Consider the following 19,684-nt stretch of genomic DNA (forward strand, 5'->3'; position numbering starts at 1 on the left):
CTGCCTTCTACAGCTCTATGTTAACTTAGAATATCAGCATGGAAGGTCACACAGTAGGGATGACCTTTCACTAATCACTACACATCAGCTACTACAGGCACAGCTCATTACAGAGAAATTCTTCAACACACAGCCTTTCAAATAAAGTTAAGCTTTGATTTTTTTTTAACTAAATGATAATTTTATTTTTGGGGGGGAAAGAAAGAAGGAAAAAATAAATCAAATGTACTATGTAATTTTGTTGTCTGGACTTCTTGTGCTACTAGACCATTCTGCGGGGTTTAAAATGTATTTTAATCCTGTATTGACTCTATGCTTGTAATTTTAGAATTTTGCCAAAGAAGGTCAGAACATTTTCCTTCCCAGCATTCACTGCTTTTTTGTAAAAATGCCTGCGTTGTCACTAAATTGGTTGCCAGGACATTGCAATTTCCATAGATGTTAAACTGAGGTCCTGCGGTTGTTTTGTCATCACCATTATTAGAATATGATGCAGCTGCGGGGACTAAAAGCTCTCCTGCCTTTTACAATTGGTTGCCTAGGACAAATGGCGGGTGACTAATGCAGGATAAACTACTTGTTCAACCTCGGAGCAGTTGGTTCAATTTTCCATTTCTAAGAGAGCAAGTGTTTCAATTGAGAATTTAACAGAGGGGTGTCCCTTTTTAACAGAACATCATTAGTGCAAAAGAACTTAAGAGCCGTAGAAAATAGGGCATAATTGGCTAAAATTAAATGCTTTTTTCTCCACTTACCAGCCATTTGCTGAATGCCGCTAAATGCGCCCAGGTTACTGGAGGAGGTGGCTTGCTGCAGGAGCTGTACATAAAAGAACAAGAAATCAAGCAATGAGGCATCCACAATAAGACAAATTGGCTGCTTGATATGCATTGTGGCACACAGGTTTTTTTTCCACCCTTCCTCATATATTCCATTTCTTAAAGACTTTTTTGCTCACGGATGGACAGGATGTCCCCTGGGTTGATGCTGTAAATCTATATCAATGTCTAATCTCTGCAAAGAAAGGAGCACACACTAGGGGGATTCAATAAAATGACTGCTTTAAAAACAATTAATCAATTTAGTCTTTTTAACAGCCAGGTGTTAAATACATTTAAACTGACACAGCGCGACTAATTAAAGCCCTCAGTAGTATTGTAGTTACCATAACTCATCTTCAAATATGATTCTATTTTTCTCTTTCTTCCTGCAATATGCTTCTTTCCCATGAATACGCTGACTTCTATGATTGTTCTATAACTGGCCAGTGCATGCAGATGTGCGTTTATATGATTACATGTTATAAAGTTTTAACGGTGGAAATTTATGAAGCCCCTTATGCGAATACTGAACAGGCATTAACTATGATTTGCACTAATAAACCTGAAGGCCCCTTGAGTTAAATACTAATTACTCATTAAATGTCAGTGTAGCAGAAAACTAGTTGTTAAGTACACATGTTATTCAGCTCCTATAATCTTTCTTTCCTTGTTATTTAGAAGACTATGAATTATTACCAAGGGATTAAAAGGGGCATTGTTTTTCAGAACAGGCACAAACAAAAAACCTTTTAGGGAACATTTCAGCAACAAACTTAGATTTTTTGACATGCTTAATATATATCTATATAATATAAAATGTGTGGATGCCACTGTGTTGAATATTCATTTACAGTTTCAGAGAAAGAAGACATAGAATATCCTAACTACATTCAAATTGCATTCAATTTGAATAAAAGTGATGTAGGTTTTAGCTAAAAGTGCAAAACTGCTATTTTTTCATTGGTTACTGGTATCATATATCTATAGTTATAGTTACAAACCCTGTTTTATGCTTAATTTCTCCTAAAGAAGATACCTGTTGAAAGAAAGCATACTTTTCAGCAGCCGAAATGAAGCAGCAGCTTTGAGAAAAACGGGGCACTGGAAAGGTAATTATATGAAGACTACTTTTAGCAGGTATCTTCTTTACATAACTGCCACTGTGCAGGCAGGTTATATTTAATTTGAGCCCATGGTATACGTCAAGGTAGATGATACTAGTCTAAAACAAAATGGAAAGTTAGAATGCTTGTGAAACCACGGTGCTCTTTTTAAATAATCCAATACCCATGGTGTCATGGAGTCAGGTACAGGTGTCAGTTGTTCAATTTATGGGGCTGAGGGTGCAGCTATAAATGTTGTTCCTGACACTCATTAGAATTGAGGCAGCTATCAAAGTGTCTTCAACGTTTAAAGACCTGTTAAATGGTAATAACTAATACTAGGTATAATGCTGAAGAAATGTTACCACTCAACCAAATGGCTTACTAAGAATGACAAAGTGTAAAAGTAAAACTTTATTATCTTCATCTTTAATTATTAAAGTCCAGGTAAATGGAACTGATAAAGTCTAGCTAAACATGATATGAATATATAAAAACTTTTACAGATCTGACTACATGAAGTTAACACTTCTCAACCCATTTCACAGCAAAATAACTTTCTCAAAATACATATTTTTCCACTTCTTACACCTACAGGGCCTAATTTTTTAAAGCTCCTAAATACTGGAGAATATAGACTACTATGTGTAAACATGAGTTATCCAGCAAACCTTGAACAAATCAAGTGTTGTGCATAAATTTGCACAGATTTATATTGGAGAACATTTATACAACAATATTAACTTTCCTAGCCAGTATATATATATATATTTTATAATAAAGACTGCATAGAATACAGATAGTATTTTTATTACATGTGTAACAATTGTTTTTTTAAATTGAAAATGAGATACTTACTGCTAAATACTGTGGTGTTAATCCTCCAAGTCCAGTGAGGTTCCCCCATGTGGCAGTATTAAGCTGTTGCATTTGTTGTGCTAACTGTTGCTGTAGACGTCTCTGTTCTTTGTCTTTCTGCGTATCGGCAAACTTCACCACTATAGGTGAAGAACACCCCTGGAATGGGACAGATCACAACAAAAACATATAACAACCAATACAGTATGAAACTTATGACTGCCATTCTCTTTTACTTTGATTAGGTGCATGCTTACTTACTGGGATCCACATGATGTTAAATAAATTATTTTTCAATTGCATTGCTTGATATCTGGTAGGACATGAAGTATGCATATGATTTTTCATTATTGTTGGTATAAGAACTGTATGTAGGTTGTATATACTTCTATATAGCTAACAGTCATGCTTGATCTTGCATTTCCTGTTTGTCATGTCATGTTTGGCATGTCATGATAAACTCGGTAATGAGTTTATCATGACATGGCATCATCATTTCTGATAGCTCAGGCCTAATAAGTGTTTCATCTGTGCTGGTGTTTCAGAAGTGTAAAAAAGAGTGAAGATAGTACATTGCTTTCAAATGACACTTACCTCTGAAACCCATTGCTAAATAATTACATAAATGCTTTCTTTTAAATTAATTGCTGAATGCAAAATGCTTGTGAAGCCCTTCTATAAGTTGGATGTTAGTCAGTGGGGGCAATACCAAATTCCAACAGGCAGAAGAAGTTCAAGCATCAAAAAAGAAAGATCATTAGATTACCTAATAGAGCTGAATCATCACTCCAAAGTTGTAAAAGTAAGTTATTTTACTAATTCTTTTTTACCCTATACTCAACACAAAGTCATGATAAAGGTCTTCTATAACAAATGTGTGCTCACTACAATGAGTAAGACTCAGTAACTTTATATGAAGCCCTGGAAACAGGCAAAAAATGATTATACGTACAAATGGAATAAGTATCAGGTGTAGATTGAGGCAGTATCATAAATCATAAATACATGTTACTTGACACTTGACAATTGAAATGTAATTGGCACTAAAGAATTATAGTAATGATACATGTGAGTAGCCTGCTGTGAATTATCTCTTCTGCAGTATGTTAGCTTGGTATGAAAAAACGGCAATTATGTAGCACCATCAGTTATAAAAGGAGGTTTATCTTATGGTTTGATAACAGAAAGATGAAGATGTTCCAGTAAAAAGCAAAACAACTGTGAATACATGAAATTGAAATACAATGCAGTTTGCCTTGAAATCTTGACTGCGACCTGACATTCCATTTGCGGAAGTTCTCTTTCAATGCAATGCATAAACCAATTTCTTCATCATACACCTATCTTATTCATCGTCTGTGCCTGCTCCATTTTTCACAAGTTTGTGTGAATTACTAAAGCAGAAGCCATTATCAAAATTATATCAATATAGGAGAGTGTTCTTTGCTGTTGAATGAGACAAAATGAGGGGGAATAAAGAAAAAAAAATATACCTGTAAGGTATAGAAGAACTATACCTACCAGACTTGGATAAATGCCACTGTGGTATTATCACAGCAAGCCTAAAGCACCTCTTTTCAACTGCAAAACTTAATGTAGTAAATGCATTGATATTTTAAAATGTGTTTAACACAGACGCATAGGTTTCTATGGTAGTATACAGTATATATATTATATATTATATATATAATTTAATTTATATTAAAATTCATTTTTTTTCTTAAGGTCGGGTGGGGTTGAGAAATAATATGCGGAATTTATTAGTTTACAGCCTAAAATAACTGAATCTTTCTTTGTATTTTACTTATATGTAAGTAAACATTTTTTTACATGGGTTCCACCCAAAGTAAATGTCACATAGTGGCTTTAGTAGTATTAGGATGTAACTGATTGCCTTAGCTGGACATCTGAATATTTATATCTTTATGCGTTGGGAGTAATACAATCCAAATTTAGTGGTGTCTGTTTTATGAATCCTTTTTTCTTTTTCTTGTCCATATACAGTCATGTCCTTCTCTGCAGGCTATGTGCTGGGAGAATGGACAAACCAGTCGTTTGTCAGCTTTAAATAATGAGACTTGTCTCCAAAAGCATGTTCTTATTTTTTTTTTTAACACTCAACATATCAATAATATCAATAATATTAATAACATGCTTGGTGCCACCAGGGGAAAAGTCTGTACAAAAGAGGCAACTTCAGGAGCAGGGTGACCTCTAATTTGAGCTCTCTGCTTACCCATACCTGACAAGCTGCAGTTGTTAGGTGAGTGTGTGTATGCTTGTCTATAGTTTTTTTGGAAGGACTAAAACATATTAAATGTATTTATTTTTTATATTTACGCATCTCTTGCCTAAATAAACAATCACTATTTTGCTAGCCTGTTTCAGACACAGACCATAAAAAAAAAGTTTTTTTTGAGTTATAATCAAAACTCTATGGGTTAATCATTAATAAAATTAAATTAAAAATGAGTGTCTGTTCAATGTGCATCATTATCTGAAGAAGCAAACCTGCCACCAGGATAAATGACAGGCTAAGTACTTTTCATACGTGCTTTGGACACAAAGCACTTTTAATGGGAAATGGCTAGACTCCAAGGGGTTACAAGTTCTGTATTAGTCACTGCAATTATCAATACTAATTAGTGCCTCACATTACAAAAATGCCACAAGTAAACACATTTAATTAATTCCCTGTTAGCTAGACTGTGCAGTTTCTGATCTCCAATGGATATAAGGCAGAAAGTTCTTAAAAAAATAAAAAAAACATTTTCAAAATAAAATGATTGGATTCTTGCACCTAAATAAGAATTAACCCATGTTACTATTTATTTTAAATCTAAATTTTTACTTGATTAAACTTTAACAAATGACATTTTAGTTCCTTATTATACCATTTTAAATTTATGATTAGGTTTATTAGGTAAAGGACAAATGAAGTTATTAATGGGCTTTCTTAAAAGACTTTATTCCCCCCAAATCAGTAAATCACTGAACTGACAGTGCTATCCAGGCAAAACGGTAAATGTTCAAAGGCTCAGTTAGAATGCGTAAAGCTTTTGTGACCAAAGGTCATCAAAGCCTAAATGCCTTGGCCAAATTTGCCAGCATTACTTGATTATTCGGTTTACTTGACTATAAAGCCAAATATTTGCTCTACCTATATAACTTTACATTTTTGGGGGCATTTATTTGATAAACTAATTAATTGGGTCCTTCACTGACAAATGGAGTGGTGTAAACAAATCAAATCAGTTTATTTTAAATATATATACATATTTTATAATTGTACCTGCCAATTACAGTACTAATGCACACTGCCTTGTTCAGGTGAAAGTTTAATTTTGTTCATAAACCTTCAATCTGTACACAATTGCTATAGCTGCTATAGCTATCACAGAATCACTATGCATTAAGTGGCCTAATATCATGTATTGATGGAAAAAAAGTTTGGAAGATATATATATATATATATATATATATATATATATATGGTCTTCTTTATTTTTCAAGGCAAATTTAACTTCAGTGTACAAAATAATCAGTGTGCTAAAATATATTTCCTATGTTATCTTATTGCTAACATAGGGGGGAAAGAAGATATACAAGGTGTAATATCATATCACAATTGCACTTCCAAATGTATTTGAAACTAAGTTTGTGATTATGTAAGAAGTTATTTTAAAGTATATTGCTACTTTGGAATTTTCTTTGCATTCCAAAAAATCTGATCTTTAGGATGTAATGTAAATGTCAAGTATAGGTTTAAAATTTTTATCTGTATGGAGCCATAAAATACTTTCATTAGGTTATAGATAGCGTGCTATATTCTTGGGCAAGCCTAGACTATCAATAAAAATGTTATAGTGTGAAATAGTCTGTGTAACCTACATTTTGTATTTGAGTCTTTCATTTTGCAAATGAACTAACAAAAGTGGTTCGTCTGCAATGAGTCAAAAGTGTATAATAAAACACACATTGAAGTACATTGTGTTAGGGAAATCTATTCATTGGGCCAGATTTTTTAAAACTCCCCAAGACTGGAGAGGATACACTTTTATCAGTGAACCTGGGTGATCCAAGTAACCTGGAATGGTCATTTGCTGGCAAAAGTTTTGAATCCTGGACCAGAGCCGTTTCAGGTTTGCTGGATCACCCAACTTCACTGTTGAAAGTGTATCCTCTCCAGCCTCATTGAATGGGCTTTCTAAATAACATACACAGTTTTTAGTGATGCAATTCCCCACAGTGAATGGAAGTGTGTTGATATACATTGCAGTGTGTTGACCTGCAGGTAGCTATGGAAGTTGCGCAAGATGCCATTTTGAAAGAATAATGCTGCAGTACACAGCACGTTTATTGTGTGTATAACATTATACTGTGAATCCAGCCTTAAATATTAAGAGAAATCAGTCAAATGATTTGGGGGCTCCTAGGTATCTGTGAGCTATTTTGTATGGGGACTTCATTTCGAAAAATGTTGCATAAAGTACACACTAAAAGAACTAAGGGGTATTTGTGAATAGCAGTCAATCTGACACTCATTGGGGCATTTCCTGGAGAATCGGTGGAGAATCGTTCAGGTCCATGTGTTTCAATGGCAGTAATTGATTCTCCACCAGGTAATGTTTCAGTGAATGCCAGATAAATTGCTTTATTAATGGACTTTAAGATCATTACAAAGAACAAGAGGTCATTCTTTGTACCTGGAGGAAAAGAAGTTTAATCTCCAGATAAGGAAGGGATTATTCACTGTAAAGTCTGTGAAAATGTGGAATCTGCTCCCTCAGGAAGTAGTTTCAGTAACTAATATAGATTGCTGGAAGAAAAAGCTGGATGCTTATTAGAAGCACAGAATATAACTGGGTATTAAGGCTTTAAAGTAAAGATAACAGAGTCTGTTGATCCAGGGAACATCCGATTGCCTCATGGAATCAGGAAGGAATAGGGTTTTATATCTGGGATATGTATTCTTCCCTAGTGGTTGAACCTGATGGACTTGTGTCTTTTTTCAACCTGACTTACTATGTAACTATGACCTCTAAATGTGACAACTATCAAGAGTAAAAATGCTATCATTCATGTGAGCAAAATGCACCACAGTACAGACCTAGCATGTCTGATCTTGCACCTTTCTGATATATAGGGCTCTAATTATAAAACAGAGAATTTGACATTACCTCAAACATTCCCTGGTGGGAATCATTTACTGGCACTAAAACACATGGACCTGGAAGATTCCCACATGGGAATGTCAGATTCCCTTTTTTATAAATAGAGCCCATAGTGCACTCTCTCTCTGCTCCTGTGCATTTCTTTTTTGGTAAATCAAGCTCAATGCATTATATGAAAATGACTCTCTTCATCTCACCCATTTTAAACTTTACACCAAAATGGTAACTTTCAAAAGTTAAAAAAAAAAAAATTACAATAAGTAATACAAACAACCTTCCTTTAGGAGGAGCGCATTTTTTGCTAACAGTCAGCATTGGAAAAATATTACTACTGAATTCTGTAGTGCCCACAGGCAGGAAGGAGTAGCATTTAGCCTACAAGCTAATTAACTGACTTGATTTTTTGTCATGCCATGTTTTGAAAAAAACTGGAGAGGACCCTAATAATTTAACCAAACCTGGCATCAGATAATTTTAACGGGCTCACAATACTTTGTTCTTATTTTTTACATTTATTTCAAAGTCTAATTTAAGTGTGGGGGAAAAAAATACAGAAATATAAAAAAAAACTTTTCCACTAAAAAGATACAAATTATTTAACATAAAAATATAATATTTTACATGGTTACAATGTAAAAAATGTACATGGTAACAAATAAAATAATAGAACAATAAATATTAAAAATAAAATATAATAAAAATAAAATAGATTACATAATTACAATGTAAAAGTTTTACATGGTAATGTATGGTGGCTGATTTTAATTAATTCTATTGTTAACTCCTATATATTTATTTGTACTATTAAAAAAAAATGGCCTAATCGCATAATATCTTATTTAAAACCTAAAATGCTATACTGTCATGAAGACATGGTCCTGGAAAAAAAAATATTTTGATTACAAGATTTTCAACCAAAGTTCAAATGTGCTGCTCACTAAAAGAAGATAAATTTTGGTTGCCAATCTGATTACATCTGAAAAACGGAAAACAATTAAATTATGACATTTTTTCATGCATTGTGCTTTCCACCTCTCATTGAACAAAAAGCCACAGATTAATGGGTCACAACATGGTGCCATAATGATGATTTAGTACCCAACATGCTGTGGGATAGACTAGCATTGCAAACAAATAAACAAACATACAAAAGATGAAAGCAAGATTAAAAAAATATCAAGTCTATTGAGTTTTGATTTCAAAACACAGCACATAACACCACAATATCATAGCCAAGAAAATTATTATACACGTAATTACAGTATACAAAACACAGTATACATGCATGCTGAAATAAATCAGTATGGGAAGCTTCAATAATAATGTTTTTTGTGCAAAATTCTAAAAGACCATGACAGAATCACAGACTAAATATTATTGATTTTTCATTTGGTCCCTTTGTTAAGCATGTGTAGACTATGTGAGTGTGACTTGTAAGTGTGGTTCAGAATATGTCAGTGCAATGTCATTTTATAGTTAATAGGGAGCGTTAAATTAGTGGCAAGTTAATGATGTTTAAATTATGCATCCATATTTAAAATGCAATTATACTACATTTTATTGATTTTATACATCTGGTCTTTCAGTTAGACAACATAAACTAGGGAATATGTTTATAAATATGTGAAAGTGACATTCACCAAACGTTCAACGCAAGTGTATCTTCATAGTGCTTATCTTTTAAATTACAGCAATTGATCCACTTGCAGTAAATGTTTGGAGAATGCCACATTCACTACTTGCCAAGAATTAAGTTGTGAACTTTTCAGAGACTTATAAATATTTATTTAGATCTGGTTAAGAGTTTTGTAATGCAAAAAGAAAAACTGCTTTAAGGCTGAACTGACATGACATTGAGTGGCTTTTATTAAACGGTACCGCATAGGTAAACTGTATTTAGCTGACCTGTTAACATTAGAATGAATGGGTTCTTTAGACACTACTTTCCAAGGCCAGATAGCCGCCTCAACCACTTCCATGGATTTAGTTTGGTACCCTACTAAATGCAAAGCCTAGCAAAGCATTTTTTTTAAAAACCTTTTTCCACTTTCTTTCCTCCAGAACACATTAAACTATTTTTTTTTAAAACTTTTGCAATGGTTTTTTTAAGCAGTTTCAGGAGTTCTGCAGAAAATGAAGTAGAAAAAAAGTTTAAAAAAATCCCCACTTTGCTAAGCTTTGGATTTGCAAAGACCTACAAAAGAAAATGCAAACAACAGAAAAAGCACAGAAGTTATTGTTACCACTCCCGTGCACCTAACGGTTTGCCAGCAGGCGCCCAGAATAAGTAATTGCATAAGTTTGTCTGCAACACTAGTCTGAATTTAGCCTAAATGATTTACATTGGTTTGAATAAAAAACACTAAGTACCTGGAGTGGAAATTTTATTCCTATAAGTTCCTATGTTTTTGCATCAAATGTGATAAACGTCAAGCTTGGAATAAAATATCCTTTAATGCACTGACAATGTATTATTGTAAGCTATATATCTTTACTACTAATTAATTTATGATAATATAATTAATATTTTTGTACATTGTGCCTGTTGAATATACTCTTCAACACATATTAGTAAGCTACAATGTGTAGCACATGCTAAAATAGACTGTGCTTATTATTATACTGTACAAGAACTTGCATTAATAGACTGCAGGCTTCTTTGCTTTCCATCCATAAAATCTATTTCTGCACATTCCTTTCACTGAAGTAGTTAAAAAAAGATATCTTAGCTTAGACAGGTTAAATATCACTTTGATAAAGTGGGAACCAATTTTCTGTGTAGGATTTCAAAGATATAATTGCACGACCACAGCAGGCCAAGCTGTAATTTCAGAAGTCAGTGCTCTGTATCAAAACGAACCTTTCTTTTTAATGTTTGGGATAATTGTGCAACAAACACAGGTGGTATTGTAGCAATGCGACATTTCATATGTAGACATTTTTCATCTTTTAAATCAACAGCACATTTCAGGTTCCTCTAGGCCTAAATGCCATGCTACACAAACCGGGGACATTTAGATCACTGACAAACAATGAACCGTTTATATCACAGATGCTTGCATTTTTATTTTATTTTTTCAGGCATAAAAATTGCCTGAAGAATTCTATTTCTAAGTTGCAATTTTATTTCATTATTTCTGCCCCTTGTTTTATCTTTATTTTGGTGGATTGTTTCATTTTATTGCTATGCACTCAGTGTGATTATTATTTTTTTTTTCAGAAAAAGAATATGGGATTAGAAGAAAAACATTCAAAGCTGTTTGGAATGATAGTGTTAAAGCAACAACTATTCAGATGGGAGATTGTAGTCTAGGATGTAAAGGCTGGTCTGCTGTGTGACTACAAGTCAAAGACTAGGTGTCACTGGTGATTTAGAATAGGAAAATCTCTGGAGAAACTGGCTGCTGCTGGATGTTGATTTAGGTCTGTTGAACCATGGTGACCTAAAGCCTGGTAATTGGAAGGTTATCTGACAGAGAGTGGTGATATTAATCAGCCATATTGTCCTTTGAAGTCCCATTTATGAGAAATAAAAGAGCTGGCTATGGAGATTAAGAGTAATATATAGCCCTGGATCAGTATGCCACATGCAAGGTACTTGTGGGATCAAATTATATCTGCTGCCATTACTTCTTTAGTAGGAAGGACAGGTAAAAGTAAACTAAAATGTATTACTTTGTTATGCCTGTACAGGCTTTGGCATTTCCATTGTGTCCATTTGATTCTATTTGCTGCCAAGAGAGTTGTTGGCAGTTATCCACAGCTATCTGTGGGATGTGTATATAAACACATAATTTCACATTATCCTCATTTTCCACATTGATCAATGTTTAATCACCACCTACTGGACTCAACTGAAACTTAAAAACCAGTACAAACAGAGTAACCAAATAAGCAATAAAGACTTTATGGTTTGTTAGAATAATGAATAAAGGGGTGCTATGTTTTAATGGCATTGCTCTGACATGTTCATATGTATCCTTTGTTTAAGAGACACTTAAAATTACTTTATAATTATGTACTTGATCTAAAATCTCATAGGGTATGTGTATAAAAGATGATTTCTATTCTGCCCTACATGAAATTGCAAAACAGGCAAAAGAAATGCATTATTATTTAACAAGCTTTTTTAAAGTTAATGTTAAAGAAGGCAGTAAAAAAGGCAAAGAGGCCTGTAAAACTTAACAAAATCACTGCTTTATGATACAAACTGTTCAAATTAAGAAGCATAGACAGCCCCTCGATCATTCTTGTTTCAGGGACAATAACAATACAGGTCTGTTTTTCAGCCTACAGTTGAAGTTGAGTCTGCTTGCCCCCATAGACACAAGATTTCTATTAATCAGGCCTAAACTATTCTTTATGAGTTGCTTTTGACCTTAAAAAGTGCCAATATTTTAAAATTGTTTTTCTATATACATTAATGCATTTCTTCACACAGTTTAGTAATTTCTTGTAGCTTTGGTCTTAATTTCAATTTCTTAATTTAAAGGAACATCTAATCCCCCATATATACACATATCCTAGGAGAACCTCTCCTAATGACTAATGTATTTCTTGGCTACTTGTGTATTCAGTTGTCTTCAAACCCTTTTAGGATCCATTGCATGTGAAATAAACTATATGAGGTTCTCTTTGTGTTCAGACTGAATGAGTCTAAGATGTGCAGTGCATATAACTTTAAAGGCAGACTAATGGAGTGATTAAGAGACTAGTGTTGGGTTTTTCGATCTGTGATTTTCATGTTAACAGTCTGTACAGGTAAGAACGACTTTAGTTTTATCCAATAATTTGCACAAAGAAAACAAAGAAAGGGCAGATGATACAGTACCTCCATGGTCTGAGACTGGTGCATGGCTTTGATTGCATTCTGTGCCATTGCCCTTGTAGAAAATGTAACAAACGCACAGCCTGTGGGGACAAGGGGACAGGGGGCAGGAAAGACAAAAAAAAACAACAAGACAAAAGGGTTGGACGCTTGTTAAACCAACACAATCTACGAGAACGGCCACAAGACGACACTGTTCTCAGTAGTACATGAAAGTAACAACTCCTGGAACTTTTTAGTGGTTTGGTACTTACAGTGCTGACTTGCTAATCCGATCATAGAAGAAAGAAAGAACAAAAACAAAAACAAAATGGGGAAGTGTTCTTTTCAGCCACAGGTGGATACACATATTTAGAAAGAGATCTACAGATAATAAGTTACAGGCCATGTATAAGCTTTCAATCTTTTGCCTTACTTTCCCATGATTGTTATTAGTAAAAAAAGACCATTTATATAGGGAGCAGGGGAACTATAATGGGTTGCTGTGATTTCAACATAATAGAGTAAATGGTAATTGTATTTATTATTTATGTATATTATTATTATCACTAAATATATTCAATAAGATAAAGCAAAGTGCAACAGTGGCAAGAAACCATTGCATCAAATTTCTTTCTGGCTAATTGCACTGAAATAAAAAGGAAGTATTTTTCCAAATGGTTGTTTTGGGTTATTGTTCTTTGCCCATTAATACTGTTCTTTGCAATGTCTTATTGCATACTCTCAGACTTGTTGTTTGCCTATTAAAAATACATGGCATTATTTCTTTCAAAATATTTAAATTTACTTTTAAAATGCTTTGTTATGACTACATAAAATACATATAAATTACATCACACAGCAATTTTTTTAACTAGTATTCTGTTTTTTTTAATGTTTGTGAGATTTATAATAACTTAGCAATGTTACATCAAATTAAAACATACATATAAATACCCCTATACATTAACTCTAAAAACTTTTATAATTCATTCGGCTATACGGTTTATTCTATTCATATTGATATTAAAGTAGGAAAAAATTTTTGTCCTTAGTAGTAAGAATAAGTTACAGTGTCTAGCTTTTTGGTGTCCTCTCCAGTAACATAGCTATTTTTGCTATGTTGTCAATTACTTTAGTAAGTAAAAACATTTAGAGACGGTATTATATATGCTTAAAGCTGAGGTCCAGGCAAAAACAAAAACCCATCAATCCAAAGTACATGTGGCTCAATTCATAAACAGATTTATTTGACTTTGAAAAATCCAAAAACATAGTGCCCCATTCTTAATATGAGGAAGTAGACCAGAATATGCTGTCTCTAAACCATTTTTGAACGGGCCTATAAATCTTCATGCTAATAATACGTAATGTGTTGAATACACCTTGATATGCAAATAAATGACTATATTTTAAAATATATTATGTTGACATTATTTGAATAATGCACAATGCCTATTAGTATTGCTTTTTAATAGGAACAATAGAGTTCAGAATTTGGGGGAAATAGAGGTTTGCCTGAATCCATTTCTCAGCTGAACATACCTTTCCTTTGCTGCTTTACTGCATTCCTTAGATGCCAGGAGCAAGCAAACTAGTATTAGAATGTAGGAGCATAGGACGCCATGTGCCTTCATGTGACAGAACATCGTATCATATCAGGAGAACCCATAGTTTAGAGTAATCTATGTCCTGGGCAACATACAACCTACAAAGGGCAACTTTTTCTGCTCCCAGTTAACAGAGTGGCAGGGGAGTAATGAAAAAAAGAGGAAATAAATAACTGAGAAAGTGTGGGATAAAGGTCAATGGGGTGCTTTGCCCAACATATGCAAAGCACAAAGTTACTTTAAGAAAAGTCATTTAAAAAATTAAAAAAATATTTGGTAGTTGCAACACCAGTGGTCACCAATATTTGGTTCCTTTGCATTCTAATAAGAAAAATTCTTTAAGTTTCATTTTTAATTCTTATCAGTTTGCATCATATATGAACTTAATGCAAAAAATAATCAGGCAAATGTATTAGGAAATAGAAAAATATTTGAAATAATGGAAATATAGCAAATACTGGGCAACATTATTATTTAAAACAAAGGCAGAATGATAAATATTCTGTTACGTTTTATATCTGCACAGTTTTGTTTTAAAAAAAACATTTAAAACATTAATTGCAAGAGAAATTTCTAAAAACTTCTATATGCAATAAACACAGCTTTTCTTTTCTTCATGTCTGTTCTGTTTTTATAAAAACAATTGCCCTGTACTGTTTCTCCAGCATGCATAGAAGAAACACCTATAGGGTATGGGGCAGCTGGAGATATCGGAGATAAATGAGGAGTAAAGTATAATGCCAAACCCAGTGGGCTTTGATTCAAGAAGCTAAACCAGATTTATGCTTTACAACTATGCTACCCATTTACAGTATTCAATACTGCAAATATCTTGTGTATTTTAAAGATCTATCAGACCAATAAACACAAAGTGATGCACAGATAATGAAAAATGAACATGAAGTCTTACACTTAATGAACTGTACTTGCTGTAATACTTGTTTATAGATTTTAAATTAGTTTTAAATGACTTCAGCCCTTATTTGTATGTACACCTTAAAACAAAGCGTTTTAGTGCTTAGAATACATAATCCCTCAACGCTACCCATGCCAGCATCGGCTACCGTGTGGGTCAAATGCAGCACTTTCAAGGCTCATTGCCCCCTTAACTAATAAAAACACAGCCTTTTGAAATTTCCATTTTATTCATCAAGCACCCTTGGGTATCTTGAAGAAAAAGACTGTGAAATTAATGCAGATTCTGGCTGATTTTGTAATAATACTATGGCTCACTAAAAGCTTCGGCACAGCAACACAGACATGTTTGACTCTTGCTCTCTAATGACTTTAAAAGTGCATTGATTTTCAGCTTCTTTAGCCTTGCACAGTTAGAACTCGGGTTTCAGAGAATAATTTAGTGTTCCACTCAATTTCCTCAAAACATTATTATTACTACTTAAAAGATTTCCAAATGAAGCAAATCTAAACACTGAGTGGTTCCAGCATATTGTCATTTCAGAGCTAATGCACAAATTCCTGTTCTTGGCATTGCACGTTTATCAGCTGCTCCAGTGGCCAGCGTGCACAACAAATTTATTTATTTATATATCTGAAAGATGTTCCAGCAGCTAACAGTTTGGTGTGATAGGCCAAGTCAATCAGCTGGGTTCTTCTTAAAAAAAACAGTGGCTTGTTTTACTTCTCTGTACTTCACTCTACACGGCTGATGAAAGTCATATCTACAGCCAGCAATGAAGTAGAAAATAGCTACAGGGCGGTCAGGTCACACTACACCACCATTGCAATAACTACACAACAGATGTCAGCAGTGTGTATGCCAACTCTAGTACATGCTAAAGTAAAATGCCATGTTAGGGCAAAGAATATTATGCTATGCCTGCACATTTTCCCTAGGAACACAAAAGGGAAACATGTACCTGCTGTGAAACCCTCTTCTGCATGAAAATAACAACTGCTTGGATGTTTTTGTGGTTAAGGTTTGCACAAAGCGATAACAAACCTATCGCTTCCACTTATTTTGAGGCTTTTAAACCTACTGTATATAGGTGTTGGTAAACTGCATTCTTTTAATTTGAAACCCTTTTTTTTCTCTAAACATTGTTTATTTACTACAAAAAATGTAAAGCTCAGCATGTGGATTTAAAAAATACTGTGGGGGGTTCATGTCTTTTTTGCTTTTAAAAACACGCTCCCAAATTATTCTAATTTAACTATTTTATTTGGCATAATAGGCGATACACAAGTATCACCTATTTAATAAATCCAATATTTGTGCTTTTTTTAGCTGAAACAATATACCAATAGTACATGGTACTATTATCAAGGTACAGGGCACCATGGGCACACCAGTTGCTCTCTTCTAGACATTATTTTCATCATTTATGTACTTTTAGGCAGTTTTAAAGATGGTTATATCATACTGGTATTTATGCTGGCTAATAGGTAGTTTGCACCTGTTTTACGTGCAGCTCAACTTTCTTATTACCTAAACTATCATTTGCCTCTGTACTGGTTGAATCAATTTACATTTTTAAGTATCACTATGTTGTCTCACTACATTAACTTACAATGGCTCATGTTGTGATTATTAAATAGAGATTAGCCTCAATTCAGTCCAATGAAGTTTCAAATTTTGGGTCACATGTACTTAAATGTAAAGCTATATAGTTGTGTAAAGCTTCATAAATTAGGTTTAATATGTTTTGGATAGTGATAAGTTCATTACTGATTAGGTGATTATTTGTTAAATCTTTTGGCATTCTAGTATGGTATCAATGCTGCAACTGTGCTTTTTCAGCTTTGACTTTTTAGGGTTAACCTATATCTTTTCATATCTTTTTTATTTAGTGCTGCAGTTTAGATTTTGTGACTTATTTTGATACATGTATTGACAGACCAATGTATTTTGATGATGATATAATATTTGCGTTGAATAAAGTTAAGTTAAATTTGTTTTACTGCGACTACATAAGAAGTAGAATGCCGCTCTTGTTATACATAAAGATATTGTTTCTGTGTTACTAAAGAAATAGGCTAGAGCAAGGATAAATCACTATGGTACACTTGCCTCTGTGGCCCTGCATAAGTGTGCTGATGTACGCACGCATAGCAGACCTGAACCTTGAACCTATCTGGATAATTTAAACTGAACATCCAAATAATGCTGCTGTTGTGCCTTCTGTTCTCATAGCTGCAGAAAGAAATGTTTGTGGCAACATTTACATTTGTTTTAAAAAGGATAAAAAAAGTAATGTAACCAACTCCTTGACTATTAACTGGATGTAAATCCTAACAAAGGATTTTTGTTATTTGCTCCCTTTTGGTCTGTTTAATTTTTTTACCAGTAAAAGAGTTTTGTTATATTGGTTTGATAAGTGCAAACATTTACCTGTTGATCCCACACCAGTGTCCAGCAAACTTATGCAGTGTACAGTGCGCACAGTGTATATAAGTTCCATATTGAGTGATGTGATTTTTGATTTCTTTGCAATCTTTCTTCATAGACATATTAGTTGCAACCAAGGGAAGTTCTTGAGAGAGTTGTAACATCAGCAGGACAGGAAGTCAGTCCGGCAGAATTGTTCCTATTGGTTTTCTAAACAACCAATTAGAGCAGTTCGGGCAAAAGAACAGAGCAATGTGCTAAATTGTATTAAGGTAGGGAAATGCTTTGCATATAAATTTGCTTTTTGGTTTGCATATTAATGAATCATGGGATTTGCCTATTAATGTGACATTGCATATGAATGGGCTGTGTGTACAACAAAAGGCAGGGTTGTTGGGCAGAGGTAGTGACAGCTATGCTGTGGTTAGTGCATAAGAAAAATACTATGAGGGTACAATTTACTCGACCCTTTTCAAATAACGTGCATAGTGTAAATGAATAAGCTCAAGAACAGAAGCCCCTAGCATGTTAGCTCTCCTGTTAGCTCTATATGCGTAAGGTTAGTTTTAGCTTTTATATTATAGATTAGGAACATATTGACATTTATTATAAATGGCTAAATATAATAAAGTATCTAAATGGCTAAAACAAAATGTACTTTTTTAACAGTAACAAAGTCTAAGCATATGAATTAAATGCATGTTATTTATAATTTAATAAGTACCATTTTCTGTTCACTCCATAAATCAAAGTGGCAATCAACTTAAATCATTATTTTTTTCAGATCTTCAATTTAGCTCTAAGGACCAATAAAGCAGCCCGATTGCCACTTTACAGTCCACCAAATAGTGGTGAATGCCATATATTACTTTGAAGAACACAGGTTCACTTTTGGTATAATCAATCACATGGGGACAAGTAGGCAGTCCAGTAATATGTAGCCTACAAAGACTTCCTTTTGTTAAAAATGAAAATCAGTATGTGTTGCTGGGGAGAGGAGCGCTAAAATGAACCTGTTGCTTTTCCCTTGTATTACCAAAAGCACAGGTTTACCGTAACATTAAAATTTAAAGCCCTAATTTGAAGTTCAGCAAACAGACAATTTCTATAATACTGTATTTTCTCTTTTTGTAAAGAACACATAATACATCTTTACAAACAATTTTTGAGAGCTGGAATTATCTTGAGATCTTCAGCAATAAAATATTCATTCATAAAATGCTAGGGGGCTTGGTATATACATGAGTATTCACTTGTGACAGTACTTGAGATTATGCTTCCCAGAGATGCTGTCCCTTTTCTTATCTTTGTAACTATTGATATTCAAATCCCTAACATGCAATCTGCACAAACTCTATCTAGTACCTACAACTGTGCCAACACTTTCTATTACATGATTTAACATGCCTGTAGTAACATATTTAGAGTTTAAGCCTCAGGTTCAATAAGAAATATATTAAAACTGTTAGGGGTTGCTGCAACATATCAGAAATGAAGAAGATAAGTGTTGAATAATCTAGATAAAGTATGTATTTTTATTATCGTAAAACAGGAAACGGGGGTTTCACTTTGCACAGCATATATCATTTAAAATGAAATGTCCAAGCCATTTATTTGAATGTGAAGATCTTACAGTAGTATACAAACATATGCATTCTTGAATAACACATCAGTTTGTTGCTAAGAAATCCTTTTAGTTACCTAATTTGATCTTTTTATCCAAGAGTGTGTTCTGTGCTGGCAATTACTAAACAGAGGTTAAGAATGTGTAAGAGGCATGTAAAATGTCAACCAAAATCAATAAGGCACAGTTTATGCATTTACTACCATTTTCAGCAGTGGTGTGTTGGATGAAAGTTACAGAGATGTTGCAATTAGCTTGGAAAAAGTCAAAGAGCTAGCAGAACAATGAAGGTACTTTTGATGCCAAAGAGCGAACAAGCAAGGCCTTTCAAAACGGTATGT

General features: G+C 33.7%; 1 protein-coding gene across 24 annotated transcripts in view; it reads right to left on the bottom strand.

Annotated features, from left to right (window-relative positions):
* CELF2 (CUGBP Elav-like family member 2) overlaps positions 1 to 19,684 on the bottom strand; it is a 320,093-nt gene that overhangs the window by 37,781 nt on the left and 262,628 nt on the right. For 22 of the 24 annotated variants that reach the window (XM_072401811.1, XM_072401815.1, XM_072401817.1 and 19 more), the window contains exons 6-8: positions 12,788 to 12,867; positions 2,783 to 2,941; positions 756 to 819 (exon numbers count right to left, since the gene is read on the bottom strand). In XM_072401811.1, coding sequence (XP_072257912.1) covers positions 756 to 819; positions 2,783 to 2,941; positions 12,788 to 12,867 — 303 coding nt within the window. Of the gene's footprint in view, positions 1 to 755; positions 820 to 2,782; positions 2,942 to 12,787; positions 12,868 to 13,038; positions 13,051 to 19,684 lie in introns of all 24 variants that reach the window. The other 2 variants (XM_072401814.1, XM_072401798.1) reach the window with 1 other exon arrangement.

This window comes from Pyxicephalus adspersus, chromosome 2 (assembly GCF_032062135.1).
Source record: "Pyxicephalus adspersus chromosome 2, UCB_Pads_2.0, whole genome shotgun sequence".
Lineage (NCBI taxonomy): Eukaryota > Metazoa > Chordata > Amphibia > Anura > Pyxicephalidae > Pyxicephalus > Pyxicephalus adspersus.